This window comes from Triticum aestivum, chromosome 3B (assembly GCF_018294505.1).
Source record: "Triticum aestivum cultivar Chinese Spring chromosome 3B, IWGSC CS RefSeq v2.1, whole genome shotgun sequence".
Lineage (NCBI taxonomy): Eukaryota > Viridiplantae > Streptophyta > Magnoliopsida > Poales > Poaceae > Triticum > Triticum aestivum.
The window spans coordinates 718,203,426-718,226,112 of NC_057801.1; the positions used below are offsets into that span (position 1 = coordinate 718,203,426).

Sequence of the window (22,687 nt, forward strand, 5' to 3'; positions counted from 1 at the left end):
CTACCAGAATCTTCACCTTTAGATTCAGATATTGCCTTGGCCTTCAGTGCACGTGATCTTCCAAAGCTCAGCCCATAGAGATCTCTCTTCTTAGCAAGCTGGAACTCATGAGTGTTTAGCCTCTCAAGGATATCAGCGGGATCTAGTGACTTGTAATCAGCTCACTCTTGAATCATCAGTGTAAGGGTATCGAATGAGGAATCAAGTGATCTCAACAATTTCTTCACCACCTCATGGTCGGTGATGTTAGTGGCACCAAGTTCTTGAAGCTCATTTGAGATGTCAGTGAGGAGATCGAAGGTTTGCTGCACATTTTCATTGTGGAGTCTTTTGAAGTAGTTGAAGAGATTGCAAAGAACATCAACTCGGGAGTCATGTTGAGTAGAGACTCCTTCGTTGACCTTGGACAACATGTCCCAGTTCAGCTTAGCAGTTTCCAAAGCACTCAATCTGCCTTACTGTCCTTTGCTCAGATGGCCACATATGATATTCTTTGCTTGAGAATCAAGTTGCTTGAATCTCTTCACATTAGCAGCATTCACAGATGGAGTGACTCAGGGAACACCATTTTCCACAACATAACAGACACCATTATCAATTGCCTCAAGATGCATGCGCATCTTGTTCTTCCAATAGGGGTAGTCCGTCCCATCGAAGGTAGGACACCCAGCCGAGACCTTGATCATACCTGCAGTAGAAATAACTAAAAGTCTAGGCGGTTAAACCAAAATCACACAGAACAAGGGAGTACCTTGCTCTAATACCAATTGAAAGTGCGTTATATCAACTAAAGGGGGGTGAATAGGCAATTTTTACAAATTTGTCACTGAGGAATTTCTAGGTGAAGAAATTCCTAAGTAACGACACACTAGCAGTGAAATAAGTACTCAGGTATAAGCATAACAGAGCAGTAGCATAGTCATCATGATGAAATCAAAACAACACACAGAGTACAGAAAGCATGATAACAGGATAAGCAGGCTGAAGACTATGTGACTGAAGAAATAGGATTGAGGAAATAGAGAAAGTCTTCAGTCAAAGTCTTCAAACAGTAATGATCAGGTTCATCAACACATGAATGAGGAAAGAAAGGGTTGAGGAATAGAACCAGTTGGCTTGGTGAAGCCAATGATTTGGTAGACCAGTTCCAAGTGCTGTGAGAGTTGTATGTCTGGTTGGAGCGGCTGGGTATTTAAACTCGAGGACACACAGTCCTCACCATATTCTCCTTGAGATAAAGTCACACAGACCTCGCCCAACACTCGTGGTAAGTCTACATAGGTGACTTCCAAACCTTCATAGACTTAGTCACTCGGCGATCCACAATTCCTCTTGGATGCTCAGACCATGATGCCTAACCATCTGGAGGATACACAGCCCTCAAAGGTAACAAGCGTCGGTTCCACAGAGGAACAATCTCTTCAGTGATGCTCAATCACTTTGGGTTTGTAGGTGTTTGGGTTTGGGTTTTGGGTTTTCCTCACTTGATGATTTTCGCTCAAAGTCCTCGTAGAATGGGATGCTCTCAATGACAAGTGTCAGTTTCTCTCGGAGCAGCCAACCAGCTAGTGGTTGTAGGGGGCGGCTATTTATAGCCTAGGGAGCAGCCCGACATGATAAGACATAAATGTCCTTCAATGATATGACCGTTAGGTGGTAGGATATTTTGGACAGTTGGCGTGTAGCACAGCAGCGGTCCGATTTGAGGTATCAAATTCCTCAGGGCTATCATGTTCCTCAATGTCTAGGCAATCCGCACTGGCGAATTCCTAACTCCTCAGTCAGAACAAATTACTCAGAGACCAGAAGATCTTAGTCTCTATCACTGAAGAAATTGACTGAACTGATATGAGATTTCCAATGGCTTCACTCGAAAAGATTGGGTAGGTGTAGGATTTTGAGATGAGCATCACATGGAAATCAGTTTCCTTAGTATTACCTCGACCCCCTTTAACAATATGATGTTTCCTATGACTCAAGAAAGAGAAAATGAAACTACGAAAACAAAAGTCTTCACGCTTCATAATCCTCGCATGAATATCCAAGTCTTCAAGGTCACACCAATTTCTTCACTTTCAAAATCTTCAGTAGAACCAAAGTCTTCAGCTGAAGACATACATTTTTAGGGGTTGACATTCATCATAAATATCAAACTCCTCATCGACTTATAGAGCCTGTGTACACTCACAAACATATTAGTCCCTTAATCTATAAGTCTTCAATACACCAAAATAAGTAAGGGGCACTAGATGCACTTACAAGAACATTGTCCATCCTTTAGCAAGGACCTCAGACACCGAAACATTATGATTCAGATTGGTAAAATATAGGTTTGGATAAGCTTCTTTAAGTTGTTTATCTCCCACCCACCAATCCTCCCAAAATCTGGTATTTTTTGTCGTCTCCAATTTTTTTCCTAATGTTTTTATAATATATCTCTCTAATCCCCCAAAAAACTGTGCCAGAGTTGGGAATCTCCAGGTTTGTGTGTGATCCCAGGGATGCATTTATCCTGGATGTATTTCTTACACAATATATCTTGCCATAGCCCAGATTCATTTTCAATTTTCCGCAGCATTTCAGTCAAGAAGGGTTGGTTGAAGTAATCCACATTAATGATCCCCAGACCCCCATGAGATCTTGGTAAACAACAGGTTTTCCACTTGACCTGGTGGCACTTTTTTGTGTTCATCAGCTTGCTAAACCAGTCTAGCTCTAAAGAAATCTATCTTTTTCCTAACTCCAATCGGGAGCGGGTAAAAGGACATCATATATATGGGAATGTTAGTTAAGCATGATTGAACTAAAATAGTTCTACCAGCTATATTTAATAGTCTCCCTTGCCAACAAGCACACATTTTTTCTATCTTTTCAGTAACATTCCTCCACATTTTTTTCTTGATCCTTTTGTTAGAGACAGGGAGACCCAAGTATTTAAGTGGCATTTCACCCAGGGCACATGTGAAGATTACCTTATACAAATATGTTTTATTCATAGCCTCCCCAAAAAAAATATGTCACTTTTGTGAAAATTAATACTAAGCCCCGAAATCTGTTCAAAGGTTTTCAGGATAAATTTTAGGTTTCTCCTCATCATCTTATAGGAGGAAGATAGTGTCATTTGCGTATCGCAGCATATTCACCCGAGTTTCATAAGTCTCACTAAGAACCCCTTTCACAATGCCCTCTATTCTGGTATTGTCCATTATAATAGCTAGAGCATCTACTGCCAAGTCAAAGAGGAGTGGGGACAGGGAGTCTCCCTGTCTCAACCCTTTATATGTTTTAAAGAATGGACCAATTTGGTCATTGACCTTAACACCGACATGTCCCCCCATCATGGTTTGCATAATCCAGTCACACCATTGGTCAGGAAAGTTTTTTAACTTTAGCATTCTATAGACAAACAGCCACTTTTGATTTTGTCATATGCTTTTTCAAAGTCTACTTTAAGCAGCATGGCACTCTGCTTTTTAGTGTGTATGGTATTTAAGGCTTCATGTAAAATCACTACACCCTCCATAATGTATCTGCCCTTGATGAAAGTAGTCTGCATTGGAAAAATGATTGGATTTACCACTTCGCTAAGTCTATTCATAATCACTTTGGTGAAAATTTTAAAACTAACATTCAGCAAACAAATAGGTCTATACTTTTGTATATGTCTAGCATCCTTGGTCTTGGGGACCAGTGTGATAACCCCATAGTTGATTCTAGAAATGTCTAAGGTCCCATTATGTAAGTCATTAATTAGATTCATCAGATCATCCTTGATCATATCCCAAAAAAAACTAATAAAAATCAATGGGGAAGCCCTCGGGGCTAGGGCTTTTATTTTTTTCCATTGAGAAAACTACTTGTTTAACCTCTTCAAGAGAGAAAGGTTTGGTGATCTTATCCACCTCCTCGGTTGAAATACAATCATCATTTTGAATATTAAGGGAAATGTCAGATCTTTCAGCTTGCCCAAACAAGTTCTTGTAAAAGTTAGTGATGTATTACATCAAATCCCCCCCCCCCCTCAATTATTCCCTCATCCTGTTCAAGAGATAAAATCTTATTATTTCTCCGCCTCGCATTTGCTTTAGCATGATAATATCTAGAATTCTGATCTCCTTCTTTGATCTCTCTATCTCTATATCTTTGAAGCCACTTCAACTCCTCCTGTTTTAGTAGATCATTTAGCTCTTTTCTCATTTGTTTTTGAACATTTCTATTATGTGCACAGAGACCCATAACCTCAACATTTTTATCAATTTCATTTGATTTGTCTACCCATTCTTTCTTCTTTCTTTTGTATATAGCATTTGTATTAAGAGCCCATCCTCTAATTTTTAGTCTTAATTTTCTCATCTTTTTTGCCCATATCCATACTAGACCCATACATTTTCTCTCCCTAATTTTTCTGTACAAATTCTTTAAACCCCTCTCTCAACATCCAAGAGTTTTCAAACCTGAAGATAGGCTGTGTAGGAACTTGTGTCCCAGTATCCAAAATCAGAGGGGTATGATCAGAGATTTCTCATTCCAAAGTAGTAACCATAGCAAGGGGATACTTATCTTCCCAATCAAGACGAATGAGCACCCTATCCAATTTTTCATAGGTTGGATTTGCTAAGCAGTTAGCCCAGGTAAAATGCCTCCCATTTAATGGGAGCTCTCTCCGCCTGCATGTTCAATAATCGCATTAAAAACAAAACTCCAATGATCAGGGTCATTGGGTTTGTTTTTGTCAGAGCTGGATTTCAGGATATTAAAATCCCCCCACTACATACGGCAAAAGGGTTATCTTGGTAAATTCTAGACAATTCGGCTAAATAAGCTGCTTTTCCATCCTTTTGGGCATCCCCATACACAGTAACTAGGTTCTAGTTAAAAAACTGTCATAAAGCTGAATTCTGATACAGTAGGTTCCTTTTTCCACTTGCTCTACATCAAACATATTAGAGTTAACTCCTACCAAGAGCCCATCAGATTTTCCTCTAGGTGGACTCCATTCCCAGATAAAAAAAATTCCCCCACTCAAATTATGTAATTCTGAATTGGAGAAATCTGCCTTAATAGTCTCCTATAACCCAATGAACTCAAGATTTTTTTTCTGTAATCATTTCCCTGAAAAATCTTTCTTTATATCTTGTCTTATCCCCCTCACATTCCAATCATGATCTTCTTTTGGGTTTTTTCCCAGACCCCAATAGAAACAGGATATCTCCCACTGGTTTTACCAGGTGTCCCTTTTCTCCCCTTAAGGCTACTTGAGAAAATTTTCTTCAAGTTCCCATAATAATTAGTTTCTATTTTAGCATCAGAATGATCTCCATCTAAGCATAATTCTTGTAACAAAGCATCCCCGGTGTCAATAGGGCCTGGAAAGCTATCTTCTTTCTTATCATTCTTAGCAGCAATATTTTGTAAGTACATGTCTTTCCTGGCAAGTTCTATATTAGCAATCAGTTTTAAATTCTGGTCAATCATATCAATAGAACATTCCAAATATGCCCCAATAAGTTCAGACATAGATAATAAAGTATTTTTTTCATGGGAGAGGTTTTTGGAATTACCATAATTATCTTCTTAGCGGCTCTTTCCTTAGCCAAATCTTCAATCTTAGCATCTTTCTTGTCCACATTTCTATCACTTCTTCTGGATGGCCCTTCTCCTTCCTGGTCTTGCTTGTCCCCTCCCTTTTTAGTAACTCCCACCTTTGTTCCAAAGGACTCCACAGATTCTTGACTACCTCCATAGTTCACAGCCTCATCATAAGCATCAGCAACTTCATTCTTGTTATGTTGCTTCAAATTCTGAAATTCTTCTCCAACCAGATCTTCCTTCTCTTTTTCCCTTGCTTCCATCTTCTTAATTTTGTGCATGCATCTGGTAATCAGCTCTTCTCGTTTATTCACCATTTCTACCAGAGAACTTTTTTCTTGCTCTAAAACATCAATTTTTCTCTTCTCTTGAGTCCTCATAGCATTTTGTCTCATCCCCTCCTCCTTCCATATCCTTGATCTTTTTAATGACAGTATCCAACTCCTCCTCCATTTTCTTCATGTCTCCTAAAGCAGAGATTTGTTCATTTTGAGCTTTTAACAATTCATCACTCCTTTTTTTCATCTCCTCAACTTGTGCTAGGTTCAGACTTCCCAAGGAGACCTGCTCTCTTGTATCCTCAGCTCCTTCTGATGTCTTCCTCATTTTTCTCCTGAGTTCATCATCATACATTCCATGATTCCCCTTCTCCATAGTATCACATCTACTCTCATCATACCATCCATGTTCCACCACCTCTTCTAATTCAGCAGAAATCTTGTAAATCATCATGTCTTTGTTAGTTACTTCATTGTAAGCAGGGATTTTCTCAAAGTTTATGACTCACAATTTAGCTCTAACTTTCTCTTAAGTAATGGTTCCCATGTCAATCTCCAGCACTGGACCTAAAGTTGCAGCCACTTCACACATCCCAAAGAAGTGTCTAAATCCTTCAAGCACCTGCCCAAATCTCACCATCACAGTGCTTAACTTGCCAATTGCTTGAGTATCATATGTCTAGACTTTTATATTGATAATTGCTTTAGTCCCCAGCAGGTTGAAGTCATCGATTTTCTACAGCTCCACAAGCCTCCCTTTATTAGGAAATCTCACCAGATATGCATTTTTTCCATGTTTCCTGCATCTCCACTGCCAGTTCCAACTGAACATATATCTAAAGCCTTCAAGAAACCCTATCTCATTTATGTCACCATATACCACTCTGACAATCCCCATTAGGTTTGCCTCCTCTATGTTAAGTACATCCTTGGAGTTCTGGACTAACAGGACCCCCAATCCTCTTGTTGCATCTCCAACAAACTTGGATAATGGCTTCATTTGCTTTAACCAAGCACATTCTTCAGTAATGTGGGAGTTTTTCCCACAAATGACACAGTTTCCTAATTTACAATCCCTGGTCATATGCGTGTGATCTTTGCATTTGTTGTAGAATAGTTTTTACAGCCATGCCTCCCCTGCTCCCTTCAGTGTTCGCTCTTCCATAGCTAGGATTTAGATTCTGACCCATGTCCACACCTCCTCTGATCTCTTGTTCATTTCTTCAACCAGATCTAGCTCCATTTCCCTTAGTCATAGGTTGCACACTCAGTTTTCCTCTAGCAATTTCCTCAGCTCTGCTTGAATTCTGTCTCCCCCCAGCAGCATCACCGTTATGAACGACTTGGTTTTGGATCTGGGCCCCCTGCGTGATCTATGCAAGCAAAGCACCAAACCATTGTTGTTGTTGGATGGGTTCCATCATAGGGTAGTTAGGGGGTTTATCAATCTCCATACCCACCTGGCGCACCCTAGATCCCCCAGGCTCACCTTGTTTTTCAGCCCAGAAATCAGGAATCATTGAGAATTGATATCTTCTTTGAGAATTGATATCTTCTCATCTGATTTTGAACAGCAACCCCGTCGGTTTTATTCTCCTCCCCACTAATCTCACCAAGCTCGACCCCATGACACTCCCCCAATCGGGGGCAATGCATTTTTGGATGTTACCACCATACATTTTCATTTGATTTCTCCCTCTATTCCTCCCCCGCTTACCCCCCTCCTTCTTACAATTTGGGGAAAGTAAGTATTTACAAGGATTTGTATGTTCACCTTTGCTCTCCAATGAAGGCACAGCCTCCTCATCGAAGTTCTCTCCGGCCAGCAACCAAAAGTGGTTGCCGGCCGGCAAGACCCCTATCCCCTTCCCAGGGATCGAGCGAGGCTGAGGAGGCGTAGCGAACGGCATGGGAAGCATGGCGATCTTCTCAGCACGAGCGGCATCTTCGTCTTCTTCTTCTTCATAGTAGGCTTCATCCCCTCCTTGGCTGGCTTTGGCTTGTGGCTCTCTAGATCTGCCTGGACCTCCCTCTACTCTGCTTGGATTGGAGCAGGAAGGCCCATCACCGCTCCGACCACGAATTCCGACGACCCCATCGGTGCGCGGCGGCGCGAGCGGTAGGCCTTCCACTTCATGGCCTGCCTGGGGTTGTCCGACGCTGCTTCCTCCATCGCCCATAGCAGCATCCTGAGCGCACCCACCGGCTCGCCTGACGGGGTAAGGCGTACATGCTCCACCTTGTGAGCTTCCTGTACGCCGCCCCCGCCGCTTCCTTCAGATCTCGCTCCTCCACAAACCAGGGGATTATCTCCATCAGCTTCTCCATCTTCTCTTCGTCTCCATCGGCTATCTCCCTCGCTCGTAGCTCAAGTCGCGTCCTCCGGGATGCCATGGATCGTCAGAGGGGCGGCGCTCACTTGTGGGAGAAGTGGGGAGTGGATTTCGTCGAGTGAGAGAATGGTCGTTCCGCACCGCGCCGCAACTTTAAGTTTTCGCCATTCCCGACGCTCCCCTCCTCCTTGACCTCAATTTGCATGACGCGACGCGCCTCCTCACCTGCTCCTAGCACCCTGTCCACTAGAGCAACGTGACAGGGGAAAATAACATGTGTACCCTCGCCTATCACCTCATCGTCGTGTACCCGCCTCGCGTCGACACGAGTATTGCTGCAAGCTGAGCTTAACCTAGTCATGATTGTGGTCCACTTTTCTAGTGCAAGCTGATGAGAAGCTCATGGTCTGCCATGACCCGAGGAGCTTCACTTTGAAGATTTTACCCAAAAATAATTTATACCTAATAATAAAGGGGCTACTGCTTTTCGCGGTACGTCACAAAAATTGCCCTCGAAGTTGCAAAATATTACCCACAAATGCCACCCATAAGTGATAAAAAAAGTGTTTCACACAGGGGGAATCCCCCCGCCTGGGCCGGCACAGGCGGAATTTTTTAATTTTTCGTTTCCTTTTTCATTTCATTTTTTCTACTTTAAGTAATTTGGGACTTCAAAACAATTTCAAAAATTAAAAAAAGAACTTTTAATTAAAATGTTTAATAAATCATAAAATGTTTGTGGATTCAACAAATGTTCACTATTTTATAAAATAAATGTTTGCTTATTCAAAAAAATGTTCGAAAAGAGATGTTCGGGAAATAAAAAAAGTTCATGATTTTTAAAAAAAATTGTGTTTTAAAAAAAATTGAACAAAATTTTGCCAATTCTTAAATGTTCATGAATGGAAAAATATACTGAAAATTCAAAAACTGTTTGTGACTTACAAAATAGTTTATTCATTCATAAAATATTCGCTGGTTCAAAAAATGATCATGCATTTAAAAAAATGTTCGTGAATTTCAAAAATTGTTCAACTGGTTTCCGTAAAAATGTTCTTCAATTCTAGAAATGTTCGCCGATTCCAGAAAATTCTTTAAAAAAACACTCACAACTTTTAAAAAATATTTGTAAATAGTATTAAATGTTCATGAATTCAGAAAATGTTCTTGATTTTAGAAAATGTTTAAATATTTGTAAAAGTGTTCATGAATTTGAAAAATCTTCATATTAAATATGATCATGATTTCACAAAATTGAGAGTGATAGTGTATCTCGGTGATGCAGTAAAATGTAATCATGGCCATTGGAGATCGCGATATTTTTTTTCTTCCGTACAACGCACGGGCCCTTTCGCTAGTAATCATAAAATAGCTCATTTGCATAATGTCTGGGGCTAGTGCGTCAGAGCATCTCCAACAGCCGCGCTAAACAAGCGTCGCGCCGCAAAAGTGGGCGTTTTAGCGCGCGCGCAACCCGGCGGGTGGCTCCAGCAGGCGCGCAAAAACAGCGCGCGTTGTATAAGGAGTTGGGCGCGCGGTCGGATACGCTATCTCGCGCGGTGTATTTGGGGCGCCCGGTTCCGCGTGTGGCACATTCGAGTGGCGTCGCACCGGCGCCGTCCCGTGCCGCCACCGCACCGTCGAAGCTCCCTATTGCGGCACAGCCGAAGAAGGGCAAAACATCCGCGAAGAAGAACAAGGCGGCGGATGGCTCCATCCGAAGGAAGAGCGGGCAATTACACCAACAAAGATGACATCTTACTATGCTATACTTGGTTGCAAGTGTCGAGGGATCCATCCGTTGGAGGTGATCAAAGTAGAGATGCTTATTGGGGGCGGATGAAAGAACACTTCGATGCTCACAACGTGAGTGGAATTGACCGCTCCGAGAGATCACTTCGGTCCCGATGGTCGACAATCAACTCGGATTGTCAAAATTGGGCGGCTGCACAAAAGTCGGTTGACAAGTTGAACCCAAGTGGCACAAATGAGGACGATAGAGTAAGTGGCATTTCATACATGTTCATCATACTTGTTTTTGGTGTCCGAAGTGCTAACTTGCTTTGTTTTCATGTAGTACAACATTGCACAAGACTTGTTCAAAGAAGAGGTGAGGACAACCAAGAAGGGGAAGATCAAGAGAGGAAGGATCTTTACATTACCTCATTGCTATGAAGTGTTGAAGGATGATGAGAAATGGAAGAAGCGTGATGGTTTGGATGATTTGCATTTGAGCAACAAATGCAAGCGAACAATTGAGTTGAATGGTGATGATGATGAGGAAGAGGATGATGCATCAAGTGATGACGGCAAGAGAAGCGCCACACCCAACTCGGTTTCATACTCGAAGCCAAACTGACCGGATGGGTGCAAGAAAGACAAAACCGAAAAGAAGAAGAGGAAAGGAGATGATGAGATCAAAAATGCTATGGAAGCTATTGTGAAGGCAAGAAAAGAAGCCAACGAGGTGAGGAAAATGGCAAAGAACCAAGATGCCGCGGCCGAGGAGAGGAGGTTGGCGGCCGAGGAGAGGAGGGTGGCCGCCGAGGAGAGGAAAGTGGCATTGGAGGAGAGGAAGGTGGGCATGGAGGAGCGAGCTAAGTTGTTGGAATGGGAGAAGCACTTGTTCTTCTTGGACACATCTTTGTTCAATGATGCGCAAAAGGAATATGTCAACCTTTCCCGTAAAGAAGTCTTGATCCAAAAAAGAGCCATGATCCGCGCAATGGGTGGCGGTGGCCTTGGCGGCATGGCTGGCGGTGGCCTCGGCGCCATGGGTGGCCGTGGCCTTGGCGCCATGGGAGGCATGGGTGGCTTCGGAGGTACCATGAGCGGTTTAGGCGCCATGGGAGGCATGGGTGCACCTCCGGCCGCCATGGGAGGCATGGGTGGCTTTGGAGCACCCTCCGACGCTATGGCCGCCATGGGAGGCATGAGTTTTGCTTTTCTCATGGGAGGCATGGGTGCACCTCCGGCCGCCATGGGTCGAATGTCTTTCGATGTGCCTCCTCACACACATTCCCATGAAGATGCCGTTGAAGATCTTGCCAACACCGTTGGAGCTTCACGTGATGCGGTGCGTGATGAGGTGAGGGAGGAAGATTCATCTTCGGAGGCGGAAGAATCGTCTTCGGAAGATGAGGACGAAGACGAGGAAGATGATTGATGTGTCTTTCATTTGTGTCTTGAGCTTTAGTTTGCATTTTGAACTTGGTTGGATGAACTTGTGGGCATGATTTTGAACTTGTGGGCATGAATTTTTATTCATCAACTTGTTTGTGTCAAATTTCACATGTTCATTGCATTTGATGAATGTTTCAAACTTATTTTGTGTCCAAAATGTCATATATGTGAAATGCCCGGCGAGTCGCGCGCGCTGCTGGAGCGGCGCGCGCTGTGCATTTTAGCGCGGCTATTGGAGCCAGCGCTGGCGGCCGCGCTAAACCAGCCGAAGCGCGCGCGGCAAATAGGGTTTTTGCGCGTGGCGCAAAGCGCGGCTGTTGGAGATGCTCTCAAGGGCGCCATGCCATTTTGTGATTTTTTTAATCCAGTTCATTTTTTGCTAAAGTCTTAAAATAGTGCCAAATTTATCTATTTTCACTATACATCCACCTTCATTCACGGTCACTCGTAATGGTCACTTGTCAGGGCCCCTCAAAACAGCAGTGCGCAAGACATTTGGCCACATCACATCTCGTTGGAAAAAATTGTAGTGCAGTGAGTTAGCCATCGACTTATCATGAACGCAACTGACACTGACATGAATACACTGTTATGAACATAACAATCCAAGGAAGTCTTCTAGACAGACAACGCAAATTAAACTAAGAATCACAAGCGTGCAGTTGCTCCTACCCAGCCATAAACAAACCAGAGTAGATCGAACGACCCAAAGCTGCACTGATTGCTGCTAGTCTTCCACATGTGCGTAGATTATTAATGCGCATCCGAACAAGAACAGTCACACCACAGTACCACACGGTCTTTGTCCCGGCTCGTAATCAGTCAGTAGCAACTGTTCCAAAATTCACATTCGTTCCCCGCCGTCATTATTCCGAACAAATTTACTTCTGTGCTTCAAAGTTTAAACGATACGATCCGACTCAGAAGATGTGGAGGATGTCCTGGATGAAGACGTTGCAGAGCGGGCAGTTGCCGCGGGTGTGCCGGAGCTCGCGGGAGCAGAGGCGGCAGAAGGTGTGGCCGCACGGGATGAAGGCCGCGCCCTTGTGCCGCGCCATGCACACGCAGCACACCTGCGCCTCCTCCTCCTCCTCGTCCTCCTCGCGCCGCTCGCCCTGGCCGTCCTCGTCGTTGTCCTCGACCGAGCCGCACCGGGACTCGCCGCCGTCCTCGCCCGTTTCGTCCCAGTGGCCGTCGGCCTGCTCCATCAGCGTTATCAGGGACGTCGACGCCGCGGCCGGCGGCGGTAAATCATTGTCCTCCGCCTCCTCTTCTACGTCGCTGCCGTCCTCATCGTCGACCACCGCGCGGAGCGATGGCGCGCGGGAGAACGTGGCGGACGCCTCACCGGACGTGTAGTTGCACTTGCTTCTGCTTCTCGGGACGGCACGGTTCGCCGCAGCGGTCTCCGACCCCGCTGCGTGCCACGCTCCCGCGGCGCGGCGGAGCCAGAGCCGGTGGCGCAGCGGCTTCCAGTTGATCGCACCACCAGCCCCGCCTTCGCCTCGAACGTCCCGGTCGATGGCGTCCATGAGCGTGCACGGCCTGTCCTCTGTGCCGCCGCCGCCGTCGTCGTCGTCGTCCGGGATCCTGAGGAAGTCGCGGATGGCCGGTTCGGCGGGCGTGGAGAGCTGCTCCTTGAGCGTCATGGCCCGCTGCAGCTCCGGCCGCCGGTCCATCGGCAGTTCTCGATCGCCGGCGCGGCGTCTCCTTGGCGTCGAGGGTGGTGACTGCGGTAGCCCGCGGCGGTGGTTGAGAACAGAGAGGCGGGTTGCGGTTGCGCGCGAGTGGGGAGGAAGGGAGCCGCCGTGGACTGGAGCGGGTCTCGCGGGGTTTTTAAACCCTGGAATGCAATTACCGAAAAGGCGCGCGGATGGGAGCTAAATTACGCTGGGTGCCACGCTAAGTCAGACTTACTACGGGCACTTGGCTTCCACCATGCTACTGTCCAGTGGAGTAATTTGGCCACTTGATGTAAAATTTGACAACGGAATCGCTGGAGGTCAAGAAAACAATTTCGAAATCTTGTACTTGCAAGTTTGCCCACTTTGTGATCTAAAAATTTTGACGACGGAACAGCCGGAGGTCAGGAAAACTATTTTGAAAATCGGTACGTACTTGCAGATTGCTGGTGAATGTGACGGTACGTTGCAGTACAGAAAACATAGCAGCGGATGCCGCTCGAACAGTGGGTTTTCAAAACTTGAAAGAAACAGAAGCACTTGAACAGTGCGCGCACGGCACGGACGTACGTGATGCGTGCAAGCAACGGAACCTGGTACGTACCACGGCAACAGGAGCGGACTCACTTTGATTACTGTCGCCCAGGCATGCATGCATGGAAGTTGGTGGCCATTACATGCGCCTCGATCGTAAACCCTTCTCGTCGCTTCGGTCTTGGGGTGGGAAAACGGACGGCTGGTCATAGTGGAGAGTAATTTAGACTAGTAACATGTATATGTTACTACTCCTTTCGTCTAGGTGAATAAGTCATTTTAGGTTGTGCATCATGATCAAGGAGGAGGGGAAAACAAGAAAACTTAATGTTCATTTGCTAATTAATAGCATTGCATGCAATGAACTAACCACTGCATGTCGTATTTGGTAGTCTCAAGTCATTAAAAACATGCACACCTTACTTCTCTTATTGGTTGATATGTCAAGAAATAAGAAACGAGGTAGAATTTAATGCACCGCGCCTAAGTGTTTTGGGATTATTTGGTTTTCGTAAGATGACTTACACATCTAGACGAAGGGAGTAGTCTATGTTACTACCTTCATAGTGGGTAGTATCATATATGTGGTAACATAGATGTCTTTATTTATTATTTTATAGACTCATTTTGCATTGGGAAACGCTATGTGATGGTAACATATTATGTTACTCTATTTGCCTCTCTCCTCATTAACTATTTGTCACCTCATCATTTTTGCTTATGTGGCATCTAAGTTACTACTACTACTTAGGCTGGTCACAATGGGGAGGAACTTAGGAGTAACATCACACACTTCAATACAACTTTGTTTATGTGGCACGTATTTAATGAAGAGAGAGGTGCTTGTGCTAACTAGCTAAGTTACCGGAACATCACACACTCCAAGAAACAATGAGTCTATAACCTAATAAATACATCGTTGCATGACACTACATAGATTCCTACCCACTATGGAGGTAGTAACATAGTTTAGGGAAGTGTGAAGTTACTAGCTTATGTTCTTGCCTATTGTGACCAGCCTTAGGCTGGTTGTAATGGTAGTATCATAGCTAGTATCATGCATTGCCAATTAGGCAATTTTGATGAGGTGTCGTAGCATTAAATGAAGAAAGAGAGGGTGTAGTATCATATCATGATGCCGTGTCATATTAAATGATATGCTACTTTGTGTCATACATAGCAATAAATAGAGTATTACATGATGCATTAGGGAGGTAGTATCATACACTAGTATCATATGCATGATACTAGTATATGATACTTCCCATTACAACCAGCCTTATGTTACTCCCACTATGACCAGCCTGAGCTTAGTTTCTTGCCACAAAATGGACTTGCACTGCCGGCATCTATTTCTGTGCACTGTCAACATGACGCTGTAGTTTACCTTGGTGTGCGATTCGCAGTTGCAGTAGACACTGAACATTGCTGAACCGAAGCCCTGCGCACCTAACCCTGTTTCGGCCTGCATGTGTAACACTAGCTAACGTACGTAGGTTGGCCGGGGTCCGCGACAGGAATCGAAGCCATTGATTGTATCTCTACTCCGCTTGTAGTGTAGCGAGCGTACGTACGCAGCCAGCCGTGTATTCGGTGACATGAAGGCTAGCTAATGAACCCCCTCCCCGTCGTACGTCCACGTCCGCTGCTTGCAACCACTTGGGCAGGTACGTCTGACCTATCCGCAGCATGGCCCGTCTGTCCAGCACTCTCTATGGCTACGCGCGTGGCGCGCACGCAGACAGCGGGAGGAAAACCAGGCGAGACGATGGGATGATGATCCGATGATGGCACCGTCTCAACTCCCGCGACGGATGGTACGTGGTGAAAGAACCTGAACCTGGAAGGCAAGGAAGGAAGCCGGGGGCCGCGCCGTAGGTGGTGCCATGGCAGTGGCGATGGCGATGGCGATGGCGATGGCGACGTCGATGATGCGCAGGGGGAGAAGCGTCTGGCACAGTCTTCTCCGCAGGCCCGGGAGCGACCGACCGCGACGCGCCCGTGCCCACCGTCGTCTCGTATCGTATCGTCGTCGTCTGGCCCGTGATCGAGGCGGAATCATCGGGTCGCCGGGGCCTGCGAATAATGCTCGGTTTTGGCGATTTCCTCCTCGCTCGCCTTGGCAGCCGGACCGGCCCCGGCCCCGGCCGGCCAGCCTGTGCCCTGTGGTCGATCGGTGTCACCTACGCTTACGTTCAGCTGTGGGGTTTACGGATTTTGTTGGTATATATATTGCCACGCTACGCCGGGCATCGATCGAGTTCCTGCACAAGGCGCTAACATATGTACCTAGGGATGAAACACGAGCGGAACTGGATGCTACCATTTTTTTTAACAAAAGCAGAAATGAATACAGAAATGCGGAAAATTAATAGATACTATTGAAAACAAACACATTGCGAATTCAACGCGGAAACGGCAACAGAAACAAGTGCTCAGAGCATCTACAGCCGGACGCCTCAAACCCGCCTCATACACCCGGACGGGCCGCCCGGTTACTGCCCGATCATGATTTTTCAACCTAGGCGGGCTCCTTAAACGGGCCTCAAACTCCCGGACTGGCTGACACTCCCCATATCCATCCTAAATATGAGACGGATATGGGGGCGCCCGGGCGCGTCCTCCATGTAGGACTGACGAAGGGGTCCCACGCGGACTCGCCCGAAAACCCAGCGGTCCGACGGATGCCTCCTCCGTCGCCGCGGTGAGAACGTCGCGTGGCGCCGCTCCGGGTCGCCGCCTGAGACCAAATCCGCCTATTTAACCCAGCCGGCTTCCCGCAACCCTAGCACATCCACGTCCCCCCTCTTCGCGCCGCCAGTCCAAGCCCACCCACCTCGTCCCTCTCCCGCTCCGGCGCTCCGCCATCGTCCGGAGGAAGATCACCTACTACGAAATGCTCACGCCGAAGCGCCGGTACGAGATCGAGCAGGAAATCCGGGCAATACAAGCCGTGCGCGTCGCCCGCATCACTGTCGGGTTGCTTCCGGACACGCGGAGGAGGAGGAGCCGGGGGAGGAGGAGGGAGAGGAGTTAGCTCCGATGGAGGTGGAGGAGGAGGGAGAGGAGCTAGCTCCGATGGAGGTGGAGGAGGTGGAGCAGCCGCAGCAGGAGTTGCCGGGCTTCAACATGGAGCAGGCGGAGGCGGAGTTCGTCGCCGCCCAATCGGAGGAGATGGCGGAGCAGCAGGCCATCCTGGAGTCCATTCAGGATGAGATGTGGAGGCCAACCGGACATTCCTTCGGCGGGAGCAGGCGGTGTCCGACGCGCTCTTCGCCGAATTCGACGCAGAGATAGAGGACGAGGAAGCCGGAGCGGAGCAGCTGGAGGCGCCGAAAGAGCCGGAGCTACAGCTGCCGTCCATGTTGCCGGAGCTGGGCATGGAGATTGTTGACATCTCCGACGAGGAGTAGCTAGGTGATCAACGTAGTACATCTGTTTATTTCGTTTGCATGTTTTTATATAAATTTAAGAATCTACTAGTATAAGATGTCCGGATGCAACTCGTGAAATTTGAGACGTATCTGCCTGGACGTTTGAGGGTCATATTGGACATATCCAGCTGCAGATGCTCTTATGTTCCGCTGTGGGTGGGGTTTTACGGATTTTGTTGTTGTACGTCCGGCCTCGATTGAGTTCCCGCACAAGCGCCAACATGGACGTGCTGCTGCTCGGTGCGTCTGCGTACGTACTCGACCAAGATCGCGATGCCTCCACCGCCGATCGATCGATGATGCAGCGCAGCAGCGTCCGTCCGTTGGAAGCTCACAGAACCGAGTGGTCACCGCGCTGGTCGGCTGCTGTCCCCGCCCTGCCGTGCCCGTGCAGGAGTTGAATTGTCGAGACTCGAGAGCTTGAAAGAGATCGTACGCACTCCTACATGATTTGCATGGGATGAGGTGAGATAGATCCCTGTGTATGGCCCAAACAGGACCTGAGCAGAGCATAGATCCACCCCACCCATGCATCATACTCACGCACGGATCAGAGTAAATGGCCATCACAGGACAGGGCCCGCGCAGCAACGGGACGCGGGATTTAATCCTCCTCCGATCCAGGACCCGTGGATGGATGGATGAGCCAAGGACATCATCATCATCACTCACAGTCTCACACCCAGCATCTACTTCTCTTCCGGACTCTCGACCGTACGAGGCTGCACATGCTCATCAGCCTCTCCTCCGCTCTACTGCCCCACGCTGCTGATGATGAAGAGCTCGATCAGCGCAAGAGGATCATCAAATCGATCTCCGTAGCAGGCAAGACAAGATCTTGGTACCAATTACTGAGAATCCTGTCACTTAATCTTAGTACGGGGTAAAAGTAGGGACGCCACTGCTCATCTCATCATCCGGCTGTCTGATCGTTGGATCGGATCATGGACACCATCATCACTGCGTAGGGCCTGTTATGGTGGTGGTACAAGCAAGATTCAGACTTTCAGAGTTTCAGGCATAGGATGCAACAGAGATAAGTACATGTAGCAGTGAGGCTGGGATAGATAGGTACTGCAAAATATATAATTTGATCTCACCAAACTACTACACACATGTCCATATTAACCTGATTATCACATCAACTTTTTCCACCTTTGGACCAACATGAAAACACACACTATCCAAACCCACTGCCTACACACAGAGACACACTTCTAGGCCTGCTCTACCAGTCAACCAACCCTAACAATCCACCAGAGGTCAAATATTGCAGCAAGAACAACCAACCCAGCCAACCCATACACACTTCTTTGGCCACAAAAATCGTCTAGACGCCTAAAGCTAGCACGGCGGTAATATGAACGAGCTTCGTCAGCCTCTCGTTCTTGTGATGGTGATGCTGCCTTTCCCCCCTTCGGTGTGGATCTTTGTCTTGTGGACCACCGGCTTCCCGGAGATGGCCGAGGCCTCCTGGTACGGGGCGGACGCCTCGTCGATCTTGTGCTTGATCCTGTACGAGGGAGGAGCGAGGATCTTCCGGTTTATGTCCCTCAGGGTGGTGTCGCCGCGGAACCCGCACGGCTTGATGAGCTCGAATGGGTAGGCCACCGATGCCACTTTCAGCTTCTTTGCTCTGATGACGCTTCTTCCAGCTGCGAATCAATCACAAGAACCATGTATGAGCGACTTGCACAAAGTATGCAGCACTGTGCAATTAGAGAACTGTGTGAAACATAGCTGAACTAATGGGTGCTCTGATCAGACAGTCATGGACTCAGGAAGCAAACCTTTCAGAGGTGTAGGTTTAGCTTGCGGAGGTTTCTTCTCAACTTTCGTGATAGGCTGCTCCTCAAGCTCGATTAACGAATTCTGAAGAGCTGAAACAAAAGAGTTCTAGCATCAGTAGCTTTACAATTGAGAAAACAAGTAATGATTTGTATCCTAGGACCATTATACTAACCAGAGATATTGGCTTCCACAGCAGCACTAGGGCTTTTCCTGTCAATAAGGACCAGAAATCATGGTGAGAAACAAGAAATACTTGAGAGATGGCAGCTATCAGAAATACTGTCAAGCCAAGCACAAGGTGGACCTCGGTAAAAAACATACACTTCTTCCGGCGGCGAACGATTCTCACTGTCTTGTGAGCAATCAACCAGCCATTGTTCAGGTATTTCCTCTGTCCCATCACACTGTAACAAATGCTCGTCACCTGCAATCAGCTCTAGGATTAGGATAAATGGAGGAGAATCAACTCAGTGTAACACTTTGCAGAGATGATGGAAGACCTACTAGAGAAATCCAAATCCACTTGCAGATTTTCCAAGAGCCCATCCGTCAGAGAACAACAATCCATCTACATACAAACCAGTACACATTGATGGGAGTTAAATCACCATTGTAATGAATGTAAACATCAACTGGACACAGATTGTTGAAATAAAAATGTATTAAGTCCATAGGTAACTTCATTGCAAGTACCTCAGCATTGTCTGGACAGAACTGCAGCATACGCCTTCGTTTAGCTTGTAAGGTTTCCTTTCCTTCATCAAAGTCCTTGATAATAATATCTGCATTGTACTTGCATAAGGTCACTAAACTTGAAGTGCATTCTCAGTATACAATAAAAATTGGGATAGCAATTTCCTTTCATCTCTTATTTGTTCTGGCAAGAGGGATCAGGAATTACATGTAAAATCCATTGTTATGACTTCTGGTTAAAGGTTAAATCGTAGTTCAGTTGCATTCTAGACAGTTGTAAGTGGTGGTTCAAATCAAACTTATTTGAGTGCTACTGCACAAAACAAGTTTCACTACTGCTAACAGCCATATGACTATAATATATCTACTGATCTGCTTGCATATAAAATGCAACCAAAGACGTGTTTCCAGATACTTTATCATGAAATAGGAAGTTATAATCAACTACGTAGATGGCACTGGCACTCATATAAACAATGAACATTTCAAACAAAAACAGCAGCTCAACTCACATACAGGTAGTAAAACATACTAGTGACTTCACACTAGATGCTTAGACATGCTTCCCTAGTGTCAAAAATGTTCTTATATGATGGGACGGAGGGAGTACGTTAGTGGCTAGAGGTAACCACGGTATGTTAGTTCAGTATGTTAGTGATCAGAGGTAACAATGGCATGTAAATAAAAGAACATTTTTTTTACCTCCTATATCACAGAAGGGTAAATCTATGTCTGTACATTCTTTAATTGGGGTTTGCTCATCGAACAGGCTCCAAGAATCAACCTCACTGTGGTTTGCTTCAGCCCACAGGGAGGTAGATGGAACTGCGAAATCAGATGAATAATTCTCATCAGTTAACTGGATGCAGTTTTAGGACAGTAGGAATGATGCAAGAGCGTGCTGCAAACCTGGTAACAGATCCTTCTGCAAATCGAACTCTTGACTCTGCCAGTCCCACATCTCACTGCATAAAGTTCAACATCGAAGAGCATTGTTAGAGATGAGCATTCAGATTTCAACAATTGCTGAAAATCTTACAAAAAAAACGAGTAAACTGCAGAGTGTACATCTTGAACATTCCAATGTTTTCCCGCAGGAAAATGTAAAAATCCCCAAGTTCATCTGAATAGATGGTGAAAAATTCAACTAGTGTACTAGCACATTTCAATGTTTTCCTTTTCCTCCGAGATACCATAATGTTCAGGAACCTAAGACTGCTGTATCAAGCGCAAACAATTTGCAGAAAAAAAAATCTAACAGCGCAATGGTAACTCGCAGTAAAAAGAAGGAAACCTTTGAGGATTAGGAAAGATGAAGCATTCACATGAAAGAAACAGCCTGGCATGGGCCAACGCGCAAAGAAACAGAGGCAGGGGAAATTGAAGGACGCCATGAACAGCAGCTAGCTAGGGTTTAACAGCAAAAGACAACCCCAACACACACACACACACACACACACACACACACACGGCCATCCCTAACCGCAACCAACCACAGTACGGCACAAAAGAGGAAATTAAAAGCCTCCGTCAAAAGAAGGCATGATCCTTTATTTCTCTCCCAGAATTGGAAGTCTTTTCCCCTGCTTCCCCAAACATCACGCGAGGACGAAAAGATCAAGAGGATGATGAGGACGGAAAAGGGCGGTACTAGCTGGTAACTCGCGCCAGCGCCGCACACAACCAACCGAGAAGCAACCGCCGTACCGAGAAAGCGAAATTAGGGCGGCTCAATCAGTCAAAGAGGACAGGATTAAGGCCGGAAGAAGAAACAAATCGCGCGACCCAACAAAAAAACACCCGCTTTTTTTCCCGACCGCGCCGTCGCGCCTTACGGTGGTTGGGGAGGATCAAGAAGCCGGACGGAGGAGGAGGAGGTGGACGGAGACGCACCTCTGATCGCCAATGCCGCCGTCGAAGCCCATCATCCCCCGCGGCGGGGCGGATCCGAGGCCGGCCGGCGCCGCCTGACCGGACGGCGGAAGGGAAAGGCGGGGGAGGGAAGAAAGGGAGGGATGCGGAGTGGGGAGCGGGTGGAGGAAGGAACTGGGGACTGGAGAGTGGGCGCAGTGGTGGTGGTGGTGGTGGTGGTGGGAACAGTTTATCCCTCTCACAGTCACCGCTCCCTCGTGCTTCTCTCTACGCCCAAAGGGAAGGAGGGAAGGGCCCCCGAGAAAACAAAGCTTGCGCCTTTATTGCTGCCCCTCCTCCAACGTGACCGCTCAAGGGGGCGCGGAGGCCGAGGACTGAGAAGACGATGATTATCCTATGATTAATTGGGCCATTTGGGCGACCGCCACGGATCAGTGGCGAGTACTGATTAATTAATCATTAATCATTAATCATTAATCATTAATCATCAATCAATCAGTCAGGGCTGCCCGGCCCCGGAGGCTTGTGGCGGAAGGAAGGGAAGGGGGCGAGGCGAGGAGAAAGAAACCGTGCGGCGCACACGTTGTACTCCGTGGCGGCGGTACCGCGGCGGAACCGGTGGCATGTGTGCGCCGTGCCTCGGCCGACGGCGGTGCCCGGCTGCGCCTGCTCCCGTGTTTTGCCCATTCTCACCGGCGACCTTTTTATTTGCGAATAAATTCTTCCAGTACTCAATGTTTAAATGTCACAATTTCGTTCCAAAAGTTTCATGATTTCATCTTCCAGAGCCTAGCCAAACCATAGTTCGGTGGTACACCCTATCAAAACTAGGCAAGGCATAATGACTCCTTGTTATGTGAACATTTCAAGTTTCATCTTAATATTTACTTTCTTGTGGACAGTACAAAAGGTATAAACTCGAACTTTTCGCCACAGCCCAAAAAAAGGTTTTAGCTCCTCACTCTAAGGATGGAAAAACAATTTAGGAATGATTCCTCCTCTGTCGGGCGATGTGGCACTCATGTCGGCCGCCTCGTGCGTGAACCATGTGTCTCTGTGTATCCCCACTAGCGCTCTTCTTGAGCAAACGTTCTTCCCCTTCACGCCGATGCTTCCTCGGTGTATATAGGTTGACTCGGCCAGACGATGTTGTGCTGGCGGTCGTTACTTTCCCGACGAAGCATCCTCGGCCAGATGATGTTGTGCTGGCGCCAGTTACCTTCCCGACGAAGCTTCCTCGTCGTCTCCTCGGCCAGACGATGTTGTGTTGGCGTCGGTTACCTACCCTACGAAGCTTC

General features: G+C 46.7%; 2 protein-coding genes across 2 annotated transcripts; both read right to left on the reverse strand.

Annotated features, from left to right (window-relative positions):
- Nucleotides 1-11,934: 11,934 nt before the first annotated feature.
- On the reverse strand, nt 11,935-13,200 carry LOC123066180 (baculoviral IAP repeat-containing protein 8). Its single transcript, XM_044489316.1, has one exon. It carries the CDS (start codon nt 13,060-13,062, stop codon nt 12,304-12,306), a length of 759 nt encoding a protein of 252 aa, XP_044345251.1. The 5' UTR covers nt 13,063-13,200; the 3' UTR covers nt 11,935-12,303.
- A 4,899-nt stretch (nt 13,201-18,099) lies between these two features.
- On the reverse strand, nt 18,100-21,705 carry LOC123071973 (protein XRI1). The gene is made up of 9 exons (XM_044495556.1): nt 21,411-21,705; nt 20,427-20,482; nt 20,220-20,342; nt 19,518-19,606; nt 19,329-19,392; nt 19,146-19,248; nt 18,997-19,034; nt 18,824-18,913; nt 18,100-18,688 (listed from the first exon to the last, which is right to left on the reverse strand). The coding sequence occupies exons 1-9, from the start codon at nt 21,443-21,445 to the stop codon at nt 18,408-18,410; spliced, it is 879 nt and encodes a 292-aa protein (XP_044351491.1). The 5' UTR covers nt 21,446-21,705; the 3' UTR covers nt 18,100-18,407.
- Nucleotides 21,706-22,687: the final 982 nt, after the last annotated feature.